Here is a 27,187-nt window from a genome sequence, read left to right as displayed (position 1 = left end):
TGTTTCTCCACTAATTTAAAAAAAAAATACATTTTTATTGCTTTCAGAGAGAAAAGGAGAGAGAGAGAGAAAACCATCAATAAGGAGAGAGAATCACTGATCAGCTGCCTCCTGCACTCTCTCCTGGGGATCAAGCCTGAAACTCGGGCATGTGACCTCCTGGTTCATAGGCTGACACTCAACCACTGAGCCAGACCAGCCAGGCTCTTCACTAATTTTTGAGAAAAAACACACACAATAGTTGTTTGGGAAAAAAAGAAATAAATCTACCTAAATAAAATATTAGCAACTGAAACCAACGATGCATTTAACACATTATGAGCAAGTTGCGTTTAACCCCAAGAATTCAAGGATGGTTTCCCATTACAAACTCTACTGATGTCACGGAGCTCATAAAGAAAATCCCCACGATAAAATATTAGCAACTTGCTAATTGCATGCTTTAAAAAATTCAGGGCAGCAAGAATCCAACAAAAACGAGGCATGAGCCATAGAGACGCTGCGGGGTCCATTCGGGTGTATGTCCAGGCTTTGCTCGGATGACTTCCTAAGGTTACTGTAACGCCTGCGTTCCCATGACCACGCACAGTATTTTTGGCAAGTCTGGCTTCGGCCTGGCGTCATTCCATGCTGGGCCCGAGGAGGCCTGAGAAATGAAAGATTAATCCAGCCCGGCGAACCCTGTGGTCCCACACCTCGGAGCGCGTGGGACCGAGGCCCGATCGGCCTCTCACGTAATAAATCTCCTGGCGGCAACCGGAGACGGGTTCTCCGCATTCAGAGCCGCCAGCTCTGCCAGGACGGACTGATGACCGTGCTCCCGAGGCCGGTGGGTCTGCCTTCGTCCCTCCCTCCTTAGTCCTCCCTCCTCCGGGGAGAGGGGTGGACACCCTGAACTGGGTGAGCGTGGGGATGTCTGTTTGGAATCAAGGGCTGGGCCCTCAGAGGGTGGCCCGGGGGCAGGGCCTGCGGGAGAGAAGGGACTTAGGGGCGCCCGATCGGGATACAAGGGAGCCGGGCCGAGGGGCTGGGAGGGACGGGGGGAGGCGGAGGTTCGAGAGGGGGGGAGGCAGGAGCCTCCCCGGAGGCCGAGGCGGGGGAGGGGATTTCGGGCGAGTCTGCAGCGCGGTGACCTGAGCCCTCGGCTGCGACCAGCGGGGCGGGATGCAGGGGCTTGGCCGGGGTACTCTGGACCAGAACCCCTCCCGGTCTGCAGAGGGGGGCCCAGGCTCGGCTGAGTAAGGAGGAGTGAGCGGCCTTTCAACCTCAGAGCGGCGCAAAGGGAGGGATGGAAGACGAACAGGAGCCACCCTTGCAGCCTCGGACGCAGGTGAACTGCTGGCGGGACGCCCCCTCCCCGTAACACTCGGGGGCCCCGCGCGTGCACGGGGGCCGCGCGCTCCAGCCGGGGGCTGTGCTTTGCGCAAGCCTGCAACTCACCGGCCATTTCAGCACCCACTGCGCTTGCGCGTCCGCTTGGGCTCCGGTCACGATTTGCACTTCTCCGGGCCCCACTGCGCATGCGCCTGCGCCCGGCTCCGCGGCGCTCCCGGCTTCCGGCTGGGACGGTGGCACAGCCCTGGCTCCACGCGCGTGCACTGCCCCCGCTCGCTTTCCTCGCGGGGCAAAGCCCACCCCGCAGGCCTCTCTGCTCCTGAATGCTGGAGAAATGTGCACGCGCCCGATGCCCTCCTGCGATCTGGGACGGTCGACAATCCAAAACCCGCCCGGCCCTGGCCTTTCAGAGGAGGAATTGCAGCTCGGCGTGAACTGCACAGGCGTAGCCACGCTGCAAGGCTTAACGGAGACGTCAGATGTACAAAAACGGTCTCGTGCTTGCTTGTACAGTGGAGTTAGGTGTGTGGGCTCGGAAGAGCATGCAGGTGTTCATGCGCAGGTATGGCCTGGGGGCTAGTGCAGGGTTGCATGTGGTCACACATCTGCAGGACCTGCGGACCCCAGCCTCCCAGGCTAGCATCCCTCGGGATGCCTGCGCTGTCTTGTGCCCTCAGGCAGGCCAGACACGCCCCGATTCTGGCTACCTCAGCCCCTTCTTTGACTGTGTGCCATCCTCACCTCTCTCCCCAGCCTCCATCTCCTCCATCTCCTATAAAACCCTGTCTTGTCCTGCCTCACAGAGAGATTGGGGGCAGCCCACACCGCTCATCTCTGGGTTTCCCCCAACCTGCACTGATTTCCATGAGCTGTCTGCCTGGGGCGTCCCCTAATCTCCTTTAAGTCTATACAGACGTCACCTTCTCAGGGCATAACCTTGACCACCCTCTCCAAACACCCCCTCTCACCTTCTCTGCTTCCTGTCTCAGTCGCACCAGCTGACATACTATACACTTTCCTTGTTCATGTTGTTACTGCCTGTCTCCCACACTGGAAGGAAAGCTCCATGAGGTCACAGATTTTGTCTCTTTTGTTCACTGCTATGTCCCCAGCAGCTAGAGCAGTAGGTTTATGGTCCATAATAGGGAGGCAAGAAATATTTGTTCACTGAATTAATAATCACCATCATAGTTAATGTCTGGTTGCTTTTCATGACCAGCCCTGGCTCTAGGCCAAGCATGTCAAACTCAAAGGTTAACACGGGCCAAATAAACAAGGTTTAAGTTTATGTGGGCCGCAAAAAAAACAAAAGCTTCAATTTTCATAGAAACGTGGGTTTATTTCGATAGAGACATGCTGAATACAAAGGGCTGAAATAAATGTCATTGTTAACATAAAATAATAGAACATCTTAATAAAAATTAATATTTTTTCTTGAACATTAACTTACCAGACACCGAATAACCGCACAAATTAATAAGCGTAACGCAAATAAACCTATTTTTCTTGTTCTCCGAAAGCGAAATATTTCCTGTTGCGCACGCCAAACAAGTCAGTACAAGACTAATGACGTGGCCATCGGCTGCTAAAATATTCGCTGCTAGTCTTAGTGGAGAGAAATGGTGCGCCTGGGCGTAAGGTGCGTAAGCGAAACGAAAGCAACACAAACCAGCCAATAGCGAACATTGTAGTTCGTTATTAATAATTATGTTTAACAGGATATTGTAAAAATGAAGTTACGACATTTTTATTAAAACGTTTCTTACATACCGTTATATTGGCTGGGCCGCAAAAATATTCGTTGTGGGCCACATGCGGCCCAGGGCTGCGAGTTTGACATGCTAGTCTAGGCAGTCTCCACCAACAATCTCAGTGAACTAAACCATTTCCTGCTTCTTGGAGGCCTGCCAGCATCTCCTGCCACAGGGGCTCTCTTGCCATCATCAGGGATTGGGTCTCTTGCAGCCCGTCTGGGGCTGTGATGTGACTACAGTGAGACTAAACCCCTGGGTCCTCACCTGGCTTCCTCCCGTAGCTTCCAGCTTGGGAGGAAGTTACGTAGGCCTTATAGGAGCTGTGGGCAGCCAGGGTGCCTGTCACGGATCTGTCTGCAGACCTGTGGCAAGATCTCTGGCAGAATCCTGCCCTCTGGAGCCTCTCCCCCACCCCCACCCCACACCCCGGAAAGTATCTCCCCAAATGGTGAGTGCATGCTTGTGTCTTCCTGGCTGTACCTGTCCTCAGCACAGTGCCGGTATGGGACAGGCACTCGGAATTGCACTGATGAATGAATAAATAGTCCTCGGGGAATTCTTCAGAAACTCTGTAGCCAAATACCCTTCTGCCATGAAACTTCTACTTATTAAAAAATAATAATAATAATAAATTTGATTTATAGCACTTTAAATTTGCAGGCGAATTTGCCAAAACAAGAAAGGCAGTCTGATTTACTGGGGAAAGATCAACGACTTGATTTCTATATCGTCAGCTACTTTGTCAATGCCTAGGAAGACAGCTGAGGGAAGTAGTTCACTGCTATGCCTTTGGAGGAGTAGAGAGCTTTCAGCGTACGCTGAGTTTTCAGAGCAGGAGATGGATGGGGTCCTGCTCTCTGCCAGCCACGTGACGTAGGTAACGCCTCCCCCTGTGCCTCAGTTCCTCTCAGTGCCTGGTTCACACGCATCGCAGTGATATAATTGGTAGGTCCTGGTCCTGGGAGGGCGGTGGAGGCTGTTACTACTCACTCCGTGTCCTCCCTTCTCTCCTTAGACTCAGGGCAGGGTCCTGCTCCAGACCATCTGTGCAGCTGGCATTGGTGGAACTTTCCAGTTTGGCTATAACCTGTCCATCATCAATGCCCCAACCGTGGTATGTACCTTCTGTGCCTGCGATCACCAGCTGAGTTGACGGTTGTCCCCTGTGGTGTTCAGGCCAGCGTTCACTTGGCGGCACTTTCTCTCACACGTCCGCCCCCACTGGGATGTCCCACGGGTACTTCGGGTTCAAATCCAGCTCTGCATCCTTCCCCTTCACCTGCACTCCTCCTGAATCCCCGATGACTCCGCCGTCTGCCCAGTGCCTTTACTCTGACACCAAGTCCTTCACTACCTCTAGCATCCAGCCGTTTCTCCCCATGCCTCTGCCAGGACCCCGGTTCAGGCCCCATCTCTCCTGTCTGGATTGCTGGCCCAGCCTCCTCACTGGCCTCCCTACCTTCAGCTTCTCCCCTTCTAGGTCCTCTCACGTCTGATCAAGCCCAGAACATTCTGTGTCTTCCTAGTGTCTATAGGAATGAGGACAGACGCATCCACCTGAAATCCAAGGCCTCCTGGGATCAGAGCCGTTCATGGCTCCCGCCCTCATTCCCCAGCCCCAAGTCTTATACTGACTTGCAGCTCCCTGAATGTGCACAGCCCTTCCTCGGACCCTCCTTTGGCTGAAAAGCCCTCTCTCTCCACCCACCCCCCAAAACCCCCTGCAGAAGCCCCTCAGGAACCACCCAAATGCCATCACCTTCCTGGTGCCTTCCCTCACCAGCCCCCAGCGGGACGCCACCCCCACTCCCCCGCCCTCGGTGTGGCTGTCAGCACTCGGGCTGTGCTGGTTGTCTGGGCCCCTCTCTCCCTCCTGCTGGCTTGCTCAGTGTTGGGTCATCTGTGAATCCCCAGCAGCTGATGCTGGCCTGGCCCCTGTCCATGTTCATTCTGGGCCTGTGGAAAGGATGAGTCGGTGAGCCCCAGCGATAGAAGCCGGCTCTCACTTGCTTAAGGAAGAAGGGCAAGTGTCCTGTCACTTTGCTGGGAAAGGCGTGCGGATATAAACTGTGTGTGGGGGGTGAGGGTAGGGTGGAGAGCTGCAGGAACCAGGCCCTAGGAGGGAACTGGGGCTCTCCTGTCCCTGCCTGGCCTCATCCTCTACCCAGTGACAAGACAGCAGCTGTCACCAGACTCACTTTTTATTTTATTTTTTTTAATTTATTGATTTTTTACAGAGAGGAAGGGAGAGGGATAGAGTTAGAAACATCAGTGAGAGAGAAACATCGATCAGCTGCCTCCTGCACACTCCCTACTGGGGATGTGCCTGCAACCAAGGTACATGCCCTTGACCGGAATCAAACCTGGGACCCTTGAGTCCGCAGGCTGATGCTCTATCCACTGAGCCAAACCAGTTAGGGCTCACTTTTTTTTTTTTTTAATTAAATCTTTATTGTTCAGATTATTACATTTGTTCCTTTTTTTTTCCCCCCCCATAACTCCCCTCCTCCCAGTTCCCACCCCACCCTCCGCCCTCACTCCCCACCCACTGTCCTCATCCATAGGTGCACGATTTTTGTCCAGGGCTCACTTTTTAAATATATATTTTTTTTTATTGATTTCAGAGAGGAAGGGAGAGGGAGAGAAACATCAATGATGAGAGAGAATCATTAATTGGCTGCCTCCTGCACTCCCCCAACTGGGGATCAAGCCTGCAATCCCGGCATGTGCCCTGATCAGGAATTGAACCCTGACCAGAAATCGAACCCTGACCTCCTAGTTCATAGGTCGATGCTCAACCATTGAGCTACATTGGCTGGGCCAGACTCACTTTTTATCAGCTGGGAATCCCCAAATAAAAGTCCTCCCTGGTAGCTCTCCACAGAGAGGCCTGGGAAGAGTGATTAACTGGCTTGGATCACATGCCCACCCCTAGACCAATCATGCGGTGAGGAGGGCAGAGCACTTCCATTGGCTATATCTGGGTCAGGTGACCACCAATCCTATATAATAAAAGGATAATATGCAAATAGACCAAACGGCAGAACACCCGAACAACCAATCAAAGTGTAATGTGCTAATAATATGCTAAGGCTGCTGAACCTCTCGCTATGACATGCACTGACCACCAGGGGCAGGCCCTCTGACCTGTAGGTTAGCTTGCTGCTGGGGTCCAGCTGATCATCGGGACTGAGCGAGATGGGCCTGCACGCCCTGGAGCCCTCCCACGGTCCGTCCCTGGACCCATTGTGCACTGGTGGGGTCCCTCAGCCTGGCCTGTGCCCTCTCGCAATCCAGGACCCCTCGGGGGATGTCAGAGAGCCAGTTTCAGCCTGATTCCACAGGCCACGCCCCTTGAGAGGGTGCCAGATGCAGGGCTCATGGCTGGTGAGCGCTGCTGAGGCAGCGGGAGCCTCTCTGGGACTGATTGGGCGCAAGCCCACGGCAGGCACAGTGGGGCCGGGATGAGCGGGAGTGGCAGGTAGGAGCTGCAGGCAGTACTGGACTGTGGGTTTCAGCCAATCCCTGCAGGCCACCCAGAGGGACCCAACCTGTGCACGATTTCATGCACCAGGCCTCTAGGAGGGGCTGTAATTGACAATGGAAGAAAACTTCTCCAAAGGAGGAAGTGGGTAGCAGAAGCCCGGGTGGGAGTACATTCTGGGCAGAAACGATTCCAGCCGCCAGCCTCTTAGAGACAGAAAGAACTGCTGGCTTGAGAAAGGGAGGTCTGAACCGGCTGCATTTGTTTATTTGCTCACTCAACAAGGATGTGAGTGCCCGCCAGGGCAGACTGACTTGTGGGGCACACTCACGTTCTGTCTCCTGGGGGCCATCACTAGTCCCCCCCGCCCCCTCGCCTCAGTGGGACTTTCTTGGCCTCGGAGCCCCCCCTTCCTCACTGAATGGTCACTCCTGAGGAGTTCCAGTCAAGGTTGGCTCTTCCGGGCAGGTCCTTCCTCCAGGGGAACCTAGTGGGTACCAGGCTGACAGCCATTACCCTGAGCTGGCCCAACACTAACTCCCCAGCCCTTCTGACATCCTCCCTCGCATCTGGTTGGGAGGCCTAAGACCCGCCCAACACTGACATTTCATCTCTAACCAGGGGAAGGGGGTGTGTGGGTCTTCCCCGAGCTCAGTCATTCCTAACCCCGTGGCCTCAGCTCAGTTTCCTGAGTGGCAGCTCTGGGGGTGGGGTTGCGGGTGGCTCAGGCGGTGGGCAAATCGTCTCGCCTCTTTGTGCCTAATTCCCAGTCTTACCAGTGAAGAGTCATGTGTTCTCCCAGACGAGTACTTGCCGCAGTCGGGGTCCCAAGGAGACACGCAGCAGAAGTCAGTGGGTTTCGATACCACAAAGGACTGAGTGGGGCGCTGAGGGCACACAGGCCAGAGGGGGTGCAGTCATAGCCGTGCAGACTCAGGAGCACAGGAGGGAGGCCATTGGCCCAGACCCCCTTGAAAGTGACAGTGACCTTTGGCCACCTGCTCTGTCTGTAGTTTCGTTCTCCCTGTGGGGAGAAGGCCTAGCGTGTGTAGTCCCCCCCCACCCCCCACCCCCCGTTCCCAGGGAGGCTGACTGGCATCTCTGTTCACAGCACATTCAGGAATTCACCAATCAGACGTGGCAGGCGAGGACCGGCCAGCCACTGCCTGACCACCTGATCCTGATCATGTGGTCCCTCATCGTGTCTCTGTACCCCCTGGGGGGCCTCTTTGGAGCGCTGCTGGCAGGGCCCCTGGCCGTCATGCTGGGAAGGTAAGTGCTTGCTGTGTGCCCCCAGTGACCTTTACTGAGGGTCACCCCAGTCTGCAGGCCGAGGAATGCCTGTAGCTTCACCATGAGAGTCACAGCTCAAGCGGATTTGGTGGGATTTGGTGGAGGGAGGCGTCTGCTGTGTGAGAGGGAGGACTCCGGTGTCTAGTTCCACATCTGCCAACAAATGCTATTTGTAAACCATAGCCTAATTTCCCCCTTTGTAACCAATCTTTTCTTTCTTTTGTTTTAAATATATTTTTATTGATTTCAGAGAGGAAGGAAGAGGGAGAGAGAAATAGGAACATCAATGATGAGAGAGAATCATTGATCGGCTGCCTCCTGTACAGCTCACACTGGGGATCAAGCCCACAACCGAGACATGTGCCCTGACCAGGAATAGAACCGTGACCTCCTGGTTCATAGGTCGACACTCAACCACTGAGACACACCAGTAGGGCTACCAGTCCCTTCCTTTTACAAGGGAGTTTGAGGAGAGGGGTGCTTATCTGAGGATAAAGCCATACGTATCAATCTGTCATTTCAAGCTGTGGGACAGGCAGGAAGGAGAATGGTTTGAAGTGCGTTGGGACATACCACGTGTGACCCAGGTACAATGGCTAGTGGTCATTTCCACCCAGTCGCTTAGAGTCCTTAGCACAGTTCACACACACACACACACACACACACACACACACGGGTCTGATTAGGGCTGGCTGGGGTTGCAAAGAGGGCTCCCCAGGGGCCGTCCCTCTGGACTGACCTGAGCCTCCCTTGCCTGTGCCCCACTCCCCCCAAGGAAGAAGTCGCTCCTGGTGAACAACGTCTTTGTGGTGGCCGCGGCGATCCTGTTTGGCTTCAGCCACAGAGCAGGCTCCTTCGAGATGATCATGCTGGGACGGCTGCTCATGGGAGTCAGCGCAGGTATGGGGGGCGGGGGAGGGCATCTCGCCTGCCCCTCCCTTCCTGCTCATTCTGTTATTCTCTTTGTTCATTAATTTATTCTCTTTATCCATTGATTTACTTTTCACTCATGCCTACCTTCATTTTGCAAAAATGATTAAGTATGGTTTATCTAAAAAGGCTCATCTAACTAGACATTGAAAGTGGATATAGGAAAATCAAAAAAGTTGTATAGGGATGTGAGGACAAACATTCCCAGATCTACACCAACAAAACAGTGTCCTGTGTTTGAGTAATGCGCTAAGTAGGCATGAGCTTCCTGGCAGCCAAGGTGTAAAGGCATCTAAGATGGGTTCTCTGATCTTCCAGACCAGTGGTTCTCAACCTTCCTAATGCCGCGACCCTTTAATACAGTTCCTCATGTTGTGGTGACCCCCAATTTCATGGTTACAAATTGAACCTAATTAAAGCATAGTGATTAATCACAAAAACAATATGTAGCCCTAGCTGGTTTGGCTCAGTGGATAGAGCGTCGGCCTGCGGACTGAAGGGTCCCAGGTTCGATTCCGGCCAAGGGCACATGCCTGGGTTTCGGGCTCAATCCCCAGTAGGAGACCTGCTGGAGGCAGCCAATCAATGATTCTCATCGTTGATGTTTCTCTCTCTCTCCCCTTCTCCCTTTCTCTCTGAAATCAATAAAGAAATAGATTAAAGCCGAAACCGGTTTGGCTCAGTGGATAGAGCGTCGGCCTGCGGACTGAAAGGTCCCAGGTTCGATTCCGGTCAAGGGCATGTACCTGGGTTGCGGGCACATCCCCAGTGGGAGATGTGCAGGAGGCAGCTGATCGATGTTTCTCTCTCATCGATGTTTCTAACTCTCTATCCCTCTCCCTTCCTCTCTGTAAAAAAAAAAAAAAAAAAAAAAAAAAAAGAAATAGATTAAAAAAAAAAACACCAATATGTAATTATATGTGTTTTCCGATGGTCTTAGGCGACCCGTGTGAAAGGGTTGCTTGACCCCCAAAGGGGTCTCGACCCACAGGTTGAGAACCGCTGTTCCAGACAGAGGCAGAATAGCCTGTCAGGGGCTCCTCAGTTTGGGGGGCCTGTCACGTGAGGGAGCAGAGTTTTGAGCACATCCATCTGGGCTTTTAGGGGTTCCCATCAGCAAATCCCCTCTTGACTCCCTGCTGTGTAAACAGCCAGGTGTAAACGTCTCTGTTAGGGATCTAGTCCAGTAAAACAAAGCATGGAAAAGTGTAGTGGCTTAAAGCAGCCAACCTTCATTGTCTGATGGCTCCTGTGGGTCGGGACCTGGGAGTGTCTTAGCTGTGGCTCTGGCTGGGCTCTCTTGAGGCTGAGATCACGCTGTCAGGCAGGGCTGCAGTCACTGAGGGTTTGACGAGGCTGGAGGACCTGCTTCCAGGATGACTGTTGGCAGGGGGCCCCGTCCTCAGCCTGTGGGTCTCACACGGGGTGGCTGGTTTCCTCCAGCGTAAGTGATCAAAGAGAAAGGAGAGTGTGTGTGTGTGTGTGTGTGTGTGTGTGTGTGTGTGCGCGCTCAAGGAGGGGGTCCCAATTTTTAAAAAAATATATTTTATTGACTTCAGAGAGGAAGGGAGAAGAAAAGAAACATCAATGATGAGAGAGAATCATTGATTGGCTGCCTCCTGCACGCCCCCTACTGGGGATGGAGCCTGCAGCCCCGGCATGTGCCCTGACCGAAAACAGAACCATGACCTTCATAGGTCGATGCTCAACCACTGAGTCACGCCGGCTGGGCTGTTTTTTATGTCCTAATCTCCGAAGTCAGACACCGTTGGTTTTGCCACAGTCTCCTTGTGAGAAGTGAGTCACTAAGAACGGCCCACACTCCAGGGAAAAGGAACTGGGTCAGACTTTGTCTTTGTGCCCCGAGGACGAGGACCTAGCACGAAGGCTAGGTCCCCACCTGCTTGGAGGGAGAGCAGGGCACCTCTGAGGCTTTGGCCATTGACGCGTCACCTTGTTCCCAGCTCCCTGCACCCAGAGAGACGCAGGCCCTTGATGAGACCCGGTTCCTGATCCCAGGCCAGGCAGGGAGGGGCCGGCACTCCCAGCAGGTGGATGATGCTCAAATACTGGCCTCCTAGCGTTTGGCAGCTGTTGCCATCTGGGGTGGGCAGGGGGAGTGCTGTCTGGTTCCGTTCTCCCGCTGGTTGCCTGGGTGCCAGGTGTCTCTGGAGAAGTCAGGGTGAGGTGAGCACTGCAGAGTAGTGGTCAGTGACAGTGTCGCTGTGAGAGCCGGACAGCGGGTGGGCATTGGATGCTGCCCTTCCCTCTCCCACCGCCCGCTCAGCTCCCTCGGAGCCCATTACATTCAGCCCAGTGACGGGGTCTGGGGAGACCCGATGACCAGAGTGGGACTGTGGTGAGGGGGCAGGATGGGGCTGATCTGAGAACGACTTCTATCTCAGAGGTCCTGGGTCAGGGGAGGGGGGGAACCTGGAGTCCTGCTGGCCCTGCAGCAGGTGGGGGGTGCTCTAAGCCTATGGGGTGAAGGAGCAGCTCTGTGCCAGGACCCAGTAGACGAGGTGCCAGGAGGTGGGGAGGCAGGCCCGGGCATTGCGGGGAGGGGGTCCAGGCTGCGGTCTGACTGTCTGCGTGCACACGGCCAGGTGTGAGCATGAGCATCCAGCCCATGTACCTGGGGGAGAGTGCCCCCAAGGAGTTCCGGGGAGCCGTGGCCATGACCTCAGCCATCTTCGCTGCCCTGGGGATCGTGATGGGACAAGTGGTGGGACTCAGGTAAGTGCCCGCCATGTGCCAGTAAAAGCCCTTTGCCTAGACTCCTCCCCACCTATGACGTAGATGAAGGCATGGCTTCTTTGTATTGCGGTATTGAGACCTGTCCCCTCCATCTGCCGGTGCACAAAACAGGTCTCAGTGAGCCACACTTCAGTGTGAATCACCCTTCTCATCCTCTCCAGATCAGGAAGCAGAAAGCAGGTCTTGACAGACAAGAGGGGGAAGGTTTGGGCTTTTGAAGGGGAGCATGTCTCGGTCGTCCCAGAAAAGAGAGGAGAAGGCCAAGCCTGGAGTCCTGGAAAGGGAGTTGTCAGGGAGAAGGTGGGGCCACAGCCGTGCCTGGGCTGGGCTCCTTACCTGGTGGGAGGGGGTCTTGGCGTCCAGGCCCAGAGCTGGTTAGGAAGAAGTGCAGAGCCATGCAGACCCTCTGCCCTCAACGGGACAGACAGGCAAGTTGGGGGGTGGGGGGAGCAGCTTGAGAGGGGGCAGGGCTCTGGCATGGAGGTGTCTGGCTGGCCTCTCCTCTGCCTCTCCAGGGAGCTTCTGGGTGGCCAGCAGGCCTGGCCCCTGCTGCTGGCCAGCTGCCTGGTGCCCGGGGTGCTGCAGTTGGCCTCCCTGCCCCTGCTCCCTGAGAGCCCGCGCTACCTCCTCATTGACCGTGGAGACACTGAGGCCTGCCTGGCAGGTGAGTCCGGGACCTCAGGTCCCTAGACCACTCTCGGCCAATGGGCGCCTCTGCCCAGAGCATGGGGGTCCCCTTTTCTCAGGGAAAGGTTGTCCCTCTCTCTGAAGGTCCGTCAATCCCTTCAAAACCCCAGGGTGGTGCAGAGAAAGCTCCCACACACGTGCAGGATGAAATACCATGTGCAACTTCCCTGGCCCAAGGCCAGCGGGGTGCTGACGGTCTTACTCATTAGCTATGGCCACAGTCACGATGCCCCAGAACAATCCCCAAATCTCTGGCTTAAAACAACAGTCACTTACCCCAACCAGGTGGTTGCAGCGTCATCCCGTACACCAAAAAGGTTGCAGGTTCGTTTCAATTCTGGTCAGGGAGGCAGCCAATCAATGCTTCTCTCTCTCTCTCTCTCTCTCTCTCTCTCTCTCTCTCTCTCTCCCTCTGTCCCCCTTCCTCTCTCGCTAAAACTTAATAAACATATCGTCGGGTAAGGATTGAAAACAACAATCATTTACTTTACTTTCCATTCATTTACTCATGGGCTGGTTGCACAGCTCTGCTGGTCTTAGCTGGGCTGGCTCTGCTGTCAGAGGCAGCTGAGGACTGGCCTGTCCAGGTTGGTCTGGACTGGAGAGTTCAGCTCTGCTGCACACGTCTCTCTCTCTCTCTCTCTCTCTCTCTCTCTCTCTCTCTTTCTGTCTCTCTTTAAAAATGTGTTTATAGCCCTTGCGGTTTGGCTCAGTGGATAGAGTGTCAGCCTGAGGACTGAAGGGTCCTGGGTTCGATTCCTGTCAAGGGCACATGCCCGTTTGCCAGCTTGATCCCCAGTAGGGGGCGTGCAGGAGGCAGCCGATCGATGATCCTCTCTCATCATTGATGTTTCTATCTCTCTCTCCCTCTCCCTTCCTCTCTAAAATCAATAAAAATATATTTAAAAAAAAGAAAAAGAAAAAGAAAGAGGTTTGTTTTTTATTAAACTAACCTAGCAAGTTTGGATTAAGTTAAATCCAATTACAATTTGTTCCTTCTGAAGGTCTTTTTGTGCTCATGTCTTTTTTTTTTTTTTCAGTCTTCACCCAAGGATATTTTTCCATTGATTTTTAGAGAGAGTGGAAGAGAGAGGGAACGACAGAGAGAAATATCGATGTGAGAGAAACACATCTATCAGCTGCCTCCTGCATGAGCCCTGACCAGGGCCTGGGCCGGGGAGGAGCCTGCAACCGCGGTACGTGCTTGCATTTGTCCAGCCTCCTCACCATTCTCTGTCTGGTCTTGGGACCGAGACCATAAGTCACAGGTCTTAGTTATGGCGGCACCCTCTCCTTGTACAAATTCATTGATCGGTTTTCCATTTCTGCCTAACAATCGCTGCATCTCCTTGGCCAACAACAGACGCAGCTGCGTAGCTCACACCTCTGTGAGTTCTCTGGGGTTGGCTGATGTAGGGCTGGGTCTGGCTGGTGGCTCTGCCCCTTCCGGTCACTCATGCAGGCCTACTGGGCATCGGCTGATCTGTGCGCTACCAGCTGGGAAATCTCTGCTCCTTCTGGCACCATCGGGCTAGCCTGGCGAGATTTTATAATGATGGCAAAATAGAAATGAGCCAGGTCACGGAAGGCGTGGGCCAGACCAGGGGCCTGCCCTCCCCACAGACACATCCAGTCGCTGTTTCGTTGGATGGATCCACCGAATCCCAAGATTCTAACGTCCTTTCTGGTCCATGAGGCTGGGAACTGACAGGGCCAGGGAGATCATCCCATCTGACCACCGGGGGCCCAGAGAAAGAGAGAGGGGGGAGTTGGGGATAGGAAGCTCATTGTGGGGGACCAAAGAGAGGCCAGGGAGAGAGCTCAGCACCGCCCCCCCTCTGTCCCAGCGCTGCGGCAGCTGCGGGGCACTGAGGACTTGGCAGCGGAGCTGGCGGAGCTGGAGGAGGAGCGGGTGGCCTGTCAGGGCCTGCGGGCCTGGCGCCCCTGGGAGCTGTTCCAGGACCGCACTCTGCGGAGGCAGGTGGTGAGCCTGGTAGTGCTGGGCAGCGCCATGGAGCTCTGCGGGAACGACTCGGTGAGATCCCCCGCCCCTGCCCCTCCCTGCGGACTGCGTGCTGCAGGCCCCTGGGAGCCACGGGAGGCTGCAGGGAGCCCGTGCCCCAGAGCCGGCCCTGTGCCCGCCTCCCCAGATGTACGCCTACGCTTCCTCCGTGTTCCGGGAGGCGGGGGTCCCCCCGGAGAAGGTCCAGTATGCCATCATCGGGACCGGGTGCTGCGAGCTGCTCACAGCGTGTATCAGTGTGAGTCTGGCTCTGGGCTGGCCTCCCCTAGCCCCTGGAAGAGGGGGCATCTGGGGTGCTGACACCCTGAGGGCTTCAGGCCTCTTCTTTAAGCCGTTTCCCACTCCAGGTCACTGTTAAAATATGGGGAGTTCGCCAGCGTTTATTGAGCACCTACTATTTGCTGGGCACTCGAACCGCGATTTTGAGATGAGGGAACTCAATGAAGTTGGGTGGCCTGCGGGAAATTAATTTCTTAATCGACTGCAGCAATAAGCTGCTCCCTACCCCGCCGTCCGCTTCCTCATGAGGCCCCTCCCCACTGCTCACCCCAAGCCAAGGGGACCGTGGCCCGGGGTCCCAGGCCAGCTGCTGAGGTCCCCTTTCCTTTGCAGTGTATGGTCATCGAGAGGGTAGGCCGGCGGGTGTTGCTGATTGGGGGGTACTGCCTGATGACCTGCTGGGGGAGCATCTTCACAGCGGCCCTGTGCCTGCAGGTAGCCGGCGGGGATGAGGAGGGTGGCGGGGTGCCGGCTGACCCCCACCTCACCCCAGCCCCCTGCTGCAGGGCGCCTTCCCCTGGATGCCCTACCTGGCCATGTCTTGCATCTTTGCCTTCATCCTCAGCTTTGGCATCGGCCCCGGTGAGTGGGCTCAGGGGCTCTGGGCTGTGGGACTTGCCGAAGGAACCTGGGCACCTGGGTGAGAGACGGGTGGAGGTGAATGCAGTGTCACCTGCGTGCCCCGCCCCCACCCGTCCCGCAGCTTCCGGAAGAACACCGAGGGGTCCCCCACTGCCATCTCTGGGGACTTTCCCTGGCTTGGCAGGCCCCTGTCCCTCCCCTCCTTTCAGCTGGAGTGACAGGGATCCTGGCCACGGAGCTGTTTGACCAGATGGCCCGGCCTGCCGCCTACATGGTCTGCGGGGCGCTCATGTGGATCATGCTCTTCCTGGTTGGGCTGGGGTTCCCCTTCATCATGGTAGGCCTGCCCCTCCCCCCAGCGGGAGCTGCCTTAGGTGTGGTCCCTGTCCGCATGAGAACCCCAGTGGGAGGCCACCACCCGAGGAGACTCAGACTAAAGGGGATGGGGCTCCTCTAAGCAAAGACAGACAGGTCCCTCTCGCAGACCCGTCCTGGGGCTGAAGAGGGCCGCACTGAGTCTCAGGGTCTCTTTTAACCCATAGGAGGGACTGTCCTACTTCCTCTATGTGCCTTTCCTCGTTGTCTGTGTCTGTGGGGCCATCTACACGGGCTTCTTCCTTCCGGAGACCAAAGGCAAGACCTTCCTGGAGATCTCCGAAGAATTGCACAGACTCAACTTCCCCGAGCGGAGGCAGGGCCCCCCGTGGAGGGGCCCCAAGGTCATCCAGTCCACAGAGCTGTAGCCCCACAGCGGTGGCTGGGGCTGACATAGCTTCCGCTCGTCCCTTTGCTTCCTCTCTGTTTACTGGCTCCTGTGTTGGTTCACGTAATGAGTGCTTATTATATGAGCACCTACTGTGTGCAGGAATGGTGCCAGGTGCCTAGCAATAGTGGTGAGCCAGAGAGATGGGATCCTGGGCCCCTTGGTGTTCCCCACCTAGAGGCCGTTAACGAACAGGAAACCCATGAAAACATAACTACAAACTCAGGGAAACGCAGTGGAAGAAAAATACAGGTTGTGAAAGGCGTGCACACCCCGGGGGTGGAGGTGCAGGTGGCGCTGACCTAGTTTGAGGGGCATGCATGGTCAGAAAAGGATTTTCTGAAGAATTGATTTTTTAAAAATGAACTTTATTGTCTCTGGCTGGAAGCTCAGTTGTTTCGAGTGTCGTCCTGATAGGCCAAAGTTGTGGGTTCAATTCCCGGTCAGGGCACATACAAGAATCAACCAATGAATGCATAAATAAGTGGAACAACAAATGGATGTTTCTCTCTCTCTCCAAATCAATAAAAAATAAAATTAAAATCAACTTTATTGAGGTATAATTTGCGTAGAATAAAATGTATCCACAGTGAGTATACATGTGATGAGTTTTGACAGATTTATCCACCCATGAAACTACCAAACACTGCGATCAAGGTAGAACATTCACATCACCCCCAAATCTCCCTTTGCAATCAACAGCCCACCCCTTCCCAGTCCCAAGCAACCACTGACCTGTTTTCTGTCACTACAGTCCAGATTGGCCTCTTATATATCAAATTTGACATAAATCCATGCTGTATGTATGCATTTGTGCCTGGCTTTGCTCCCGATAAAGTTTTAAAAATTCATGCAGGTTGTTGCATGTATTAATTAATATATACTCCTTTGTATTTCTGAGTAGTATTCCACTGTATGGATAGGACACAATTTGCTTATCCATTTACCTGCTGGTGGACCTTTGAGCTGTTTCTGATTCTTGGCCATCATGAATAAAACTGCTGTGAACATTCCTGCACAGGCTGTTGTGTAGACAATGTTTTCATTTCTTGTGGGTAAATAAATTGCTGAGTCTAATAATGAAGGCTGCCCGGCCAGAGTGACTCAGTAGGTTGGCTGCTGTCCTGTGCACTGAAAGGTTGCTGGTTCGATTCCCAGTCAGGGCACATACCTGGGTTTCAGGTTCAATCACTGGTTGGGGCACATACAAAAGGCAACCGATCGACGTTCTCTCTCTCTCACTGCCCCCCCGCCCCCCCGCCCGCCTTCCTTCCTCTCTATAAGCATGTCCTTGGGTGAGGATTAAGACACCCACACACACAATAATGAAGGTATGTTTAGCTGTAGGAAAAACGTTTTCAAAGTGATTATACTGTTTGACATTCCCACTAGCAACGTGTGAGAATTCCAAATCCTTATCAGCACTTGGTACTGGCAATCGTTTTGATTCAGTCATTCCAGTGAATGCACAACGGTGTCTCATGGTGGTTTAATTGCGGTATTTCCCTGATGACTCACAACGTGGAGCATCTTTTCATCTGCTCAGTGTGGCCACTCATCTATCTTCCCTTGTGAAGAATCTGTTCAAATATTTTGTCTATTATATATTTTTTTAAGATTTCATTTTTTAGAGCAGTTTTAAGTTCACAGCAAATTTGAAAGGTACAGAGATTTCCCATATGCCTCCTACAAGCCCCCTCCCCCACAACAGCGCCTCCCCCATTTATCAACATCTCCCAGCAGAGTGGGACATTTGTTACAATCAATGAACCTACATATCGCTGTCACCCAAAGTCTATAGTGCACATCAGGGTTCATGTTTGGGGTTGTACAGTCTACAGGTTTGGGTCTGGCCCAGTCTCTCCTGCCTCCCCAGGTGGCTTCTGGGTGGCCCATAGGCCTGGCCCCTATTTCTGGCCGACGGCCTGTGCCCCAGCGGGCCTCTGACCTCTCTGCTCTTCTTCCTCAAGAGCCTAGGAGACCTCCTCATTGTCGGTGGAGACCCCAGGGCTTGCCTGAGGACACCTTCAGGTACAGCCGGGCGGGGGTCACCAGCAGGGGTGATGACCCCCCAGGTCTTCCTCCACTCTGACTAGAGGGGGTGGGGAATTTTTGCTTGTCATTGTTGAGACTTTTACCACATTCAGTGAAAAGGACACAGGGACTGGGGCCAGGGGCCAAGGGCTGCTGGGTTGTTTTGGCAGGAAGGAGTGATGTAGTATTAAGTCTCTGGAAATTTTCCTAAGATTCACTTTTCTATCCCATTTTTATTTCAATTCAGCAATTCCTTGTACTATAGACATAAGGATGGAAAAATTACAACATATTCTGACCGGATCTGGGTTCCCAGGAGTCACAGGTCAATACAAATGATTTTGGGCCATCGCCTCTTTTTGCCAGGCCCTCAAATGGTCATTTCTAATAGATGGGAGAAAATAAATTCTCAAAACCAATCCCCTATTGCTGAACGAAAGACCAGTGGCTCCTTGCACACATCCTTCGGTACAAAGTTATTTCTCAGAGCTTATTAGATAACGTGCCCTCAGAACTCTAAGATGAAGGGACATTCATGACATCAGTGTGTTCAGCTTGAACCTGGGTTTCAGATTAGAAAGGAAACTTGCCCAAACTGCCTTATCATCAGTAAGTTTGTTTGTTCTTAAATATTTTTTAATTGATTTTTTAGAGAGGAAGGGAGGGAGAGAGAAAGAGAAACATCGATCACTCCAGGCATGTGGCCTGACCAGGATTCGAACCAGCACCTTTCAGTGCACGGACGACGCCCAACTGACTGTGCCACCTGAGCCAGAGCATCATCAGGGAGCTTCATTCAGCACTGGTTACCCTTTGTATAAAGGCAACGCAGACCTCTCTGTGCTTTTACTTCTGTTCTACCTTCTTTTGGGCTCTGCTGGCGGAGGCGCTGAGCCTCTACTTACTCCTGTCCCTCCTCTCCCTCCCCTTGGCCCGGTCGTCTCTGAAATCCCTCTCTCTCTCCCAGTCATTCCCAGGCCACGCCCTGGCTGGCTCTCTTTCCTGCCGCCTCTTCTCCCTGCCCCGGTCATGGTCTCGCTCCCTGGTCCTCGACTCCCAGTGTCTTTCTCGGGATCGGGAGCGCTCCCTCTTCTCCCTTTTTCCCTCTCTATACTGATCGCTTTTAATAACGGGCAAATTAATGGGTTTTCGGAAAGGCCGATCCCGCCCCCCAAATCTCAGCTGCCCAGATTCCTTTTTCCCCCCCAGGCCTCCTCCCAGCCGCCGAGGGATCCACCCTTTGAGAGTCCTTTCCAGTTCGTAGTCCACGAATATCTCGTGCTGGTCGATGACCAGGCCGTCAGCGTCCCGGTAGGCTCTGAGCAGGGAGCGCTCCTCCTTGTACTCGATGAAAGCATAGCCCTTGGAGAAGCCCGTGACCAGGTCCCGCACCAGCCGAAGCCGCCGGATGTCCCCGTAGCGGGAAAACACCTCCTTTAACTTCTCCTCTTTGGTCTGCAAGTTTAGTCTGGCCACAAACAGGGTGAGGAGGGGGTCCCCCGTGACGCCTTTGTTGGGGGTGTACTGCGCCAGCATTGCCCTCCAGACGGCGCGGTCGTGGGGGTCCTCATCCGTACCGTCGATGCTGCCCGCTTTAAGGGGGTCATACTCCTTGGCGATGGGCATCCAATCATTCATGTTCTAGGAGGGACCACAGCAAGCATTTATGTAGCACCCACTGTGCGCTACTCGTTTGACCCTTACAACAGCCCCATGAAGCAGACCCCGTCATTCCCCCCTTCTTTAACAGGGAAGGGATGGATTCCCAGAGGCTGAGGCCTCCCCGCTAGAAAGTGGGGGAGACCGCATCAGAGTCAGGCAGTGGGGCTCCGAGATGCTCTCCCCACACTCCCCCACCGCCCCTCCCAGGAGGAGGCAGAGGGCAACCTCACCTGAGTTTGAGATACGTATTATCCTCCAGCTTAACCACCACAGGGAACGTACTAACTCCAGGAACTAACTGTAATGTGGAGAATGAATCGAAACCGAGGATCAAAAGCCAGGCTCACCTTTTAGAGACTTTAAAATGGTCAGGAAAACCAGCCTGGGAACTGCTACAGAAATGTCATTTTAAAAAAACTTCACCACCAAGGCCCTGGCCAGTGTGGCTCAGTTGGTTGAGCATCAAAACATGCACTGAGAGGTCACTGGTTCAATTTACCCCTCAGGGGTGTGCAGGAGACAGCTGCTAGATGTTTTTCTCTCACCTGGATGTTACTCCCTCTCTCTTCTTCTCTCTCTAAAATCAATAAAAACATTTAAAAAATTTTTTTTAACTCTACTACCAAGAATTCCAAACATACCAATGTAGAGCATGGCATAACTTTCCACGAATTCCTTGCCTGGCTTTTACTATGACCAACATGGGGCTGGTCTTGTTTGCTCTATGCTTCCACTCACATCACCACTCCCCGATGATTCTGAAGCAAATTCTAGACATTTACATCACCCATCTGCGTCACTACAAGATAAGGGCTTTTTCAAAAGCCAAACTACAGCCGAAACCGGTTTGGCTCAGTGGATGGAGCGTCGGCCTGCAGACTGAGGGGTCCCGGGTTCGATTCCGGTCAGGGGCATGTGCCTTGGTTGCGGGCACATCCCCAGTGGGGGGTGTGCAGGAGGCAGCTGGTTGATGTTTCTCTCTCATCGATGTTTCTAACTCTCTATCTCTCTCCTTTCCTCTCTGTAAAAACTCAATAAAATATATTTAAAAAAAAAAAAAAAAGCCAAACTACAAGGGAAAACGGTGCTTGGAACGCAGCATTTCGCATCTGTCAGTGTACAGATAGCAAAGCTAAAACTGCAGTCACCCAGCAGTGGGCTCTTTGGTTCAAAGGAATAGGAGTTTCTTCCCAGTTTCCTAGCAGATAACCTGCTTATGCCTTGGAGCACAAGAAGTGGCTGCAATGATCCTTTTAGTCCAGCAAGCACACTGCAATTGTCATTCACCCCAATATATGACTGTTGTTTTTGAAAGCGGGTGGGGAAATGCAAGTCTGACACCCGATCATTGATTCATGTGAACCTGCTGGAATAATATAGTGCTTGCCAACGTTTCAGACGCTGCTGATAACCATGTACCCACCTCTGTAAGTCTTCAGAGCCAGTGCTGAAATATGCTGCTTAAAACCCAGGGCTCCTGGCTAACAGCACCTTCCCATCATACTAGTTAAGATGATACCTTATGATGTTCCCCCGCTTCTCACATTTCCCTCCAGAATCTTTTTGCTTTTCTTCTTCTTCTTCAGTTCATGGATTATGTAGGAAGAGTGATTGTTTGGCAGGTACACTGTGGACTTTCCCCCCAATAAAAAGCCAAACACCCTCAGAAGAAAATCCGAAGTCAACAGACTCAAGCCCTCTGGCCCTCACGTAGCCTATCACCATATTCCACTGCAAAACCTATTCTATCCGGGATCGCACCTCGTGCCTTGGATGTGCCCAAGTTCCCCAGCCCCATGCCTCTCTCGGTGCAATTTCCTCTGCTGGGAATATTCTCTTCCTTTCCGCCTCCCACATCTCCACTGCGGACATTCTACTGGCCTTTCCAAGTCCAGCTCCCGGCCTCCACCCCTTGAAGCAAAATGTGCCTCTCCCACAGCTCATCTAGCTCCTCTGTCAGACTCATCACTTTTTTTGTCCCCAACACACAGTAAACGCTTTTCAGTCTAAGGTCTGCCTCACTTCATCTCCGTCTTAGGACCCTTCCCGGTATATGCTGGGGAACGGAACCAACTGCAATCATAATTCACTGAACTTCCTTTGGTCCAAATCAGACGAACAGGACCACTTCACTGAGAACGGAGAGGCAGGACGTGACGCTGTCACTACTTTGTAAAAGTAGAGCTTGTCTATCTGTCATCATTAACAAGCAGCTTTGGCGGAGGCACTCCTGGAATCCTCAGCATAAAAGGCTGGTAAACAGCGGGAGCCACAGAAGGCACACCGGACACAGGTGAGACGATTTCATCTGGGCCCGGGCTCGGCCTCTAAGGCACTTCGTCTCTTTTCCCTCTGGTGGCTGGAGTTTCTCCACGTGTTAAGAAGGAAAAAAAAAAGATACCACTATGTTGTTTGAATCTCTGCTCTAATGTTCTCTACATTAATTCTACTGGCCCTAAAATTCTTAGATTCTAAGCTCCATCACAAGGTTGCAGGGGAAAAAACAAAGGCCATTATAACCATGGTTAACTTGTACTGAACCCTCAGGAGTTCTGGATTCGTCATTATTTCACCAATGGGGATGGGACCTGAGAGATGAATGGTGTCCTGTGGAGGTGGGTGGGGCAGTTAACCATTAGAGAGAAAAGCGTGGAACGTGAAAAAAGAGCATCAGACTGGGAATCCGGAACACCCAGGTTTAAGACCTCATCCTATGTTGGGCAAAACGTAAATCATCCATGAAATGTAGCTAAACGCCACTGCACCAGCGAAGATTAGATACATATATCTGAAACTGCTTTACAATTATAAAGTATTATGCTAATAAAGTTATTACTAAGCAATAAAAGCACTTCTGTCCTCACTGAGTCTAAAAGCACGACATTCCCGCGCTTCCCCCCCAGGTGGGCTGAAGGCGGGACCCGCAGTCCTGCCGAGCATGCGCAGTGGCGCCGAGCATGCGCAGTGGCACGCAGACGCTAAGGCGGAAGTGTCCCTGTCCCTGGAAAGGCCTGTACCCCTCAAACCCCGAAGCGCCTCCGCTTTGGCCGTCGGCCCCTCACCTTCCGGGTGGACGTAGAGAGGAAAGGCCAATCTTCCCAACCCAGCTATCGCCTCAGCTCCTCTAAACACAACCCCGAAAGATCTGCCCCTTTGCCAGGTTCCAACATGGCGGCCCACACGCGCGCGGAAAAAGGCCGTCCAGGCGGAATTAACTAAGTCCTTCCCGCCAGGTGGGCGCCGCTCTCACTCACCTCACCCAGGCGCGGGCTCCCTCTCCCGCGGACACCGGCGCTGGGTTCCTTAAGAATGAAAGATTCTTGGTGCGGCCTCCGACCGGACCTTTACATTGGCAACAGCAGATTCGTCACGGGCGCCGTTTCCGCTTTTGCTTTTGTTAAGGAGGAAAAAAATGTAATCCCTTGGTTGAGCATCGAAGGCGTATTATTATTTACGAGCTGAATGAAATTTCTAATATTTTTTTCCCACGAAGACAAGACCTGTTCAGTTGCACCGTTTGAGTTGAAAGACTATCGAATCTGCAGGTAGGCGTCTGAGAGCCACGGGCTTTCTACGCGCCGCCTTGGGCTCCGTCAGCGCCAGGCGAGTTTATTTTTAGACTCCCTTTGGCCAGTAAATACGGTTTCAACTTTATATTATGGCTTCTTCGGGAAATGCCTGTGCTGGTTCGAGTGAAATTTGGTACGTTTCCCCAACCCCAAATGTGATAAGTTCCGGTTTCACACAAGCCAAACCGGAGAGTTACCGTGAGGCTCCCGATGGGCGCAAGGGGGCATCTCCTTGGAGGTTTGATTTGCGTTTCTCCCAGGATGTGGAGCATCTTTTCTTATGCTTATTGGCCTCTCGCAGGGTCACCTGAAAGGCATCCCCATGACTGACGGCCACATCTACAGGGTGTCCCCCCCCAAAATGTATACACACGCTTTGAGTGACTATAAAGGCCGTGTTTATTAAAGTAGATTTCACTTTCAAAATCGAGCCACCAGCTGTTGGAAGTGTGTATACATTTTTGGAGACACTCTGTTCCAAATAAAAATTATATACAAAATTAATTACATAACAAAATACCGTATAAACCAAGCAGAAGATCTGGAGGGTAACATGGCCTACTCTACTAGAGACTTCTCTAGGAGTTTCATATTACTCGTCTTTTTTATTTTATTTTATTGATTTCAGAGGAAGGAAGAGGGAGAGAGAGAGAGAAACATCGGTGATGAGAGAGAAGCATGGTTCGGCTGCTTCCTGCAAGTCTCCCACTGGGGATGAGCCCACAACCAGGGCATGTGCCCCTGACGGGAATCGAACCTGGGACCCTTCAGTTCGCAGGCCGACGCTCTATCCACTGAGCCAAACCGGCTAGGGTCCTTTTTATTTATTTTTTTTAATGTGTTTTTATCACTGAAAGTATCACAGGTGTCCCTTTCCTCCCCATTGACCCCAGCCAACCCAGCACCGCCCCCCAGGCCTTCACCGCACTATTGTCTGTGTCTATGGGTTCTGAATATATGTATATAAGTTCATTGATTAATCTCTTCCCACCCCACCCCCCTTCCCTCTAAGATTTGACAGTCTGTTCCATGCTTCTATGCCTCTGAATCCATTTTGTTCATCAGTTTCACTTGTTCATTAGATTCCACATGTTAGTGAGATGGTATGGTATTTGTCTTTCTCTGACTGACATATTTCGCTTAGCATAATATTCTCCGTCCCTCCATGCTGTCTCAAAGGGTAAGAGGTCCTTCTTTTTTACAGCTGCATAGTATTCCATTGTGTAAATGTACCACAGCTTTTATATCAACTATCTACTGATGGGCATTTGGGCTGTTTCTAAATCTTAGGTACTGTAAATAGCAATGCTGCCTGGCCAGCGTGGCTCAGTGGTTGAGCATCGACCTATGAACCATCCCAGTCAGGGCACATACCTGGGTTGTGGGCTTCATCCCCAGTGTGGGGCATGCAGGAGGCAGCTGATCAATTATTCTCTCTCGTCATTGATATTTCTATCTCTCTCCCTCTCCCTTCCTCCCTGAAATCAATAAATATTTTTAAAAAAACAATGCTATGAACATAGGGGTTCATACATTCTTTCTGATTGGTATTAAAGCAACCACCGAGCATTGGGCACTGAGCTAGGCTCATTGAATTCTCTTAACCACTCTTGGAGGAGTGTATTGCTACATTCAAGGTGGAACACCAGTAGGCATGGAGGGTCGGGTGGTGACGGGAGGACCACCGCAATCTTTATTACTCCCCCAACTCTTTACGGAGAATAAACATTTCACCTAATTGTATGTTTTTTGTTTTTAATATATTTGTATTGATTTCAGAGAGGAAGGGAGAGCAAGAGAGAGATAGAAACATCAATGATGAGAGAGAATCATTGATTGGCTGCCTCCTGCACACCCCACACTGGGAACCGAACTGGCAACCCGGGCATAATGCCCTTGACTGGAATTGATTCCAGGACCCTTCAGTCCGAAGGCCGACGCTCTATCCACTGAGCAACACCGGCTGGGGCATCACCTAAGTTGTGTGTGTTTTTTGAGTGTGCTCTTATGCAAACAGGAACTCAAAGAAAGTGCCCAGGGCACCACCCTTCCTGCAACCAGATTCTTTTCTAAAGACCTTTCACTCCAAGACATGAAGTCACTGACCCAGGACTGCATGTATTTAACCCAAACTTGGAACATCTCCAAATCCTTGCTGTGTCGCTGCGGGTTTGAAGGGTAACAAGACCAGAAAATCATTTAGAGAACAGGAAGGAGGCCATATTGAGTGAATGGGCCATTCAGGAAATAAATGGTGCCACAGAAGGGCATCAGACTTACTGTGCTTGATGTACCAAAATAGGACCACCAGTTAGCAGCAAGTGGAACTTTCCTACTGATGGGCTAACTTAGTCCCCAAACATTCACGTTCCATTTTTATTAAGTGTGACCCACCCACTTCTTTTTGGTTCCCAGTTCACTTTTTCCGTAGTTTAACCATGAGTAAGGTATGACCTAACTTTGTACTCGCTTGTATAGTCACTTTGGTTCCTAAAAAAGAAAAAAAGAGAAAAAAGCTGCCTATCGTTGCATGCCTGTCTTAAATCTCTGGGGAAGAGTTGGTTTTGAAATTATTTTTAAAACCTTGTTACCATGACGTATCATCGGGACTTTAATATATATATATATATATATATATATATATATATATATATTTAAATTGATTTCAGAGAGGAAGAGAGAGATAGAAACACCAATGATAAAAATCATTGATTGGCTACCTCCTGCACACCCCACATTGGGGATGCAGCCAAAACCCGGGCATGTGCCCTGACCAGGAATCAATAGGTCAGCGTTCAAACACTGAGCCACACAGGCAGGGTTCATTGGGACTTTTTATTTTAATTTTATAAAATATATTTTTATTAATTTCAGAGATGAAGGGAGAGGGAGAGAGAGATAGAAACATCAATGATAAGAGAGAATCATTGATCAGCTGCCTACTACATGCTCCCTACTGGGGATCAAGCCTGCAACCCAGGCATGTGCTCTTGACCAGAATTGAATCTGAGACCCTTCAGTCCGAAGGCTGACGCTCTATCCACTGAGCCAAACCAGCTAGGGCTCATTGAGAGTTTTTAAAAAACTTTTTGTAGACATTCTATGTGTGTTACTGATCCAACTTTCCGTATATTGTTCCCCTGTAATGATATGAACTTGCGCAATTTATTATATTTCTCATTTTAGCGAAAAAGTAGTTTATAATAGCCGCCGTCTACTGAGCCCTTACGATGTGGCAGACGCTGTTGTAAAGCCCTTCACAACAATCTTAGGAAGTCTGTTCTGTCCTCAGCCCCATTTTACAGCTGGGAAAACAGCTTGGAGAAGAGAGAGGCCTAATTTACTCGTATAATATAACACAGCTTGCAAGTGGCTGAGCCGGTCAAGGTTTGAGCACTTGTGGTCTGGTCTAGAACCCACCCTTTTGAACACTGGGCTACCACTCATTGCTTTTCAAACTTGAGCGTGCATCAGAATTCCCTAGAGGGCTTGTCAAAACACAGATCGCTGGGGCCCACCCCCAGTGTTTCTGATTCAGTGGGTCAAGCATTTGCATTTCTAAAAAGTTTCCAGGTGACGCCTCCGTGGCTGGTCTGGAGCCTTTTTGTTTATCCATTCTTCCCCGGGTGGACATTTGGGTTATTTCCACCTTTTGGCTATTGTGAATGAATGGAGCACACTTTTAAAAACCTCTACAATAACCCGTAATTGTTTTCATAATTTCCCAACTGGAGAAAGAAGGGTCATGATTACCTGCCAACAGATTGTTCAGTTAATTGTAGGAGGAATCTAAGAGTCATTAACACTTTGTAATAATAGGCAACATCCATTGGCTCTTATAATGTGCTAGACACTGGACGAGGCACTTTCTATGCCTTATCTCATCCAATCCTTACAACAGTCTTGGGGACTACTCCCCCCCCCCCCCCCCCCCGTTTACAGAGAGGAAATGGGGAGATTTGGAGAGATTAGGGAGAGCATCATTCCAATACGCTAAGGCTGTGGGTTTGATCCCCGGTCAGGGCACCTACAAGA

The 27,187-nt window shown here is 52.0% G+C and overlaps 2 protein-coding genes across 12 annotated transcripts; one reads left to right on the top strand and one right to left on the bottom strand.

Annotated features, from left to right (window-relative positions):
- The first annotated feature begins 635 nt into the window (after nt 1–635).
- SLC2A11 (solute carrier family 2 member 11) lies at nt 636–16,908 on the top strand. 8 transcript variants are annotated; one of them, XM_059676060.1, is made up of 13 exons: nt 636–900; nt 1,217–1,330; nt 4,105–4,203; nt 7,685–7,845; nt 8,642–8,766; nt 11,403–11,532; nt 12,069–12,217; nt 14,088–14,275; nt 14,391–14,501; nt 14,876–14,977; nt 15,049–15,124; nt 15,334–15,461; nt 15,667–16,908. In XM_059676060.1, exons 2-13 carry the CDS (start codon nt 1,289–1,291, stop codon nt 15,865–15,867), a joined length of 1,512 nt encoding a protein of 503 aa, XP_059532043.1. In that variant the 5' UTR covers nt 636–900; nt 1,217–1,288; the 3' UTR covers nt 15,868–16,908. The 8 variants fall into 8 exon arrangements, with proteins under 8 accessions (XP_059532043.1, XP_059532045.1, XP_059532042.1 ...); XM_059676062.1 differs by lacking the exon at nt 636–900 and adding an exon at nt 1,746–1,857 and having other exon boundaries at nt 1,051–1,330; XM_059676059.1 differs by lacking the exon at nt 636–900 and having other exon boundaries at nt 1,051–1,330.
- Nucleotides 16,420–22,976, bottom strand: SNRNP35 (small nuclear ribonucleoprotein U11/U12 subunit 35). 4 transcript variants are annotated; one of them, XM_059676073.1, is made up of 2 exons: nt 22,838–22,976; nt 16,420–19,562 (listed from the first exon to the last, which is right to left on the bottom strand). In XM_059676073.1, exon 2 carries the CDS (start codon nt 19,557–19,559, stop codon nt 18,819–18,821), a length of 741 nt encoding a protein of 246 aa, XP_059532056.1. In that variant the 5' UTR covers nt 19,560–19,562; nt 22,838–22,976; the 3' UTR covers nt 16,420–18,818. The 4 variants fall into 4 exon arrangements, with proteins under 4 accessions (XP_059532056.1, XP_059532057.1, XP_059532055.1 ...); XM_059676074.1 differs by having other exon boundaries at nt 22,843–22,946; XM_059676072.1 differs by lacking the exon at nt 22,838–22,976 and adding an exon at nt 21,812–21,932.
- Between the last annotated feature and the right edge of the window lie 4,211 nt (nt 22,977–27,187).

Source organism: Myotis daubentonii, chromosome 19, assembly GCF_963259705.1.
Source record: "Myotis daubentonii chromosome 19, mMyoDau2.1, whole genome shotgun sequence".
In the NCBI taxonomy this organism is placed as follows: domain Eukaryota; kingdom Metazoa; phylum Chordata; class Mammalia; order Chiroptera; family Vespertilionidae; genus Myotis; species Myotis daubentonii.
Note: the sequence above shows the minus strand (reverse complement) of the source record. Positions and strands in the feature narration are given on the sequence as shown.

Bases quoted from the DNA above. Each gene is read 5' to 3' on its own strand.
- SLC2A11 (XM_059676056.1), top strand. From the start codon at position 1,670: ATGTGCACGCGCCCGATGCCCTCCTGCGATCTGGGACGGTCGACAATC. The intron at 7,846-8,641 runs GTAAGTGCTTGC...ACTCCCCCCAAG, and splicing joins CTGGCCGTCATGCTGGGAAG to GAAGAAGTCGCTCCTGGTGA. The intron at 14,276-14,390 runs GTGAGATCCCCC...CCGCCTCCCCAG, and splicing joins AGCTCTGCGGGAACGACTCG to ATGTACGCCTACGCTTCCTC.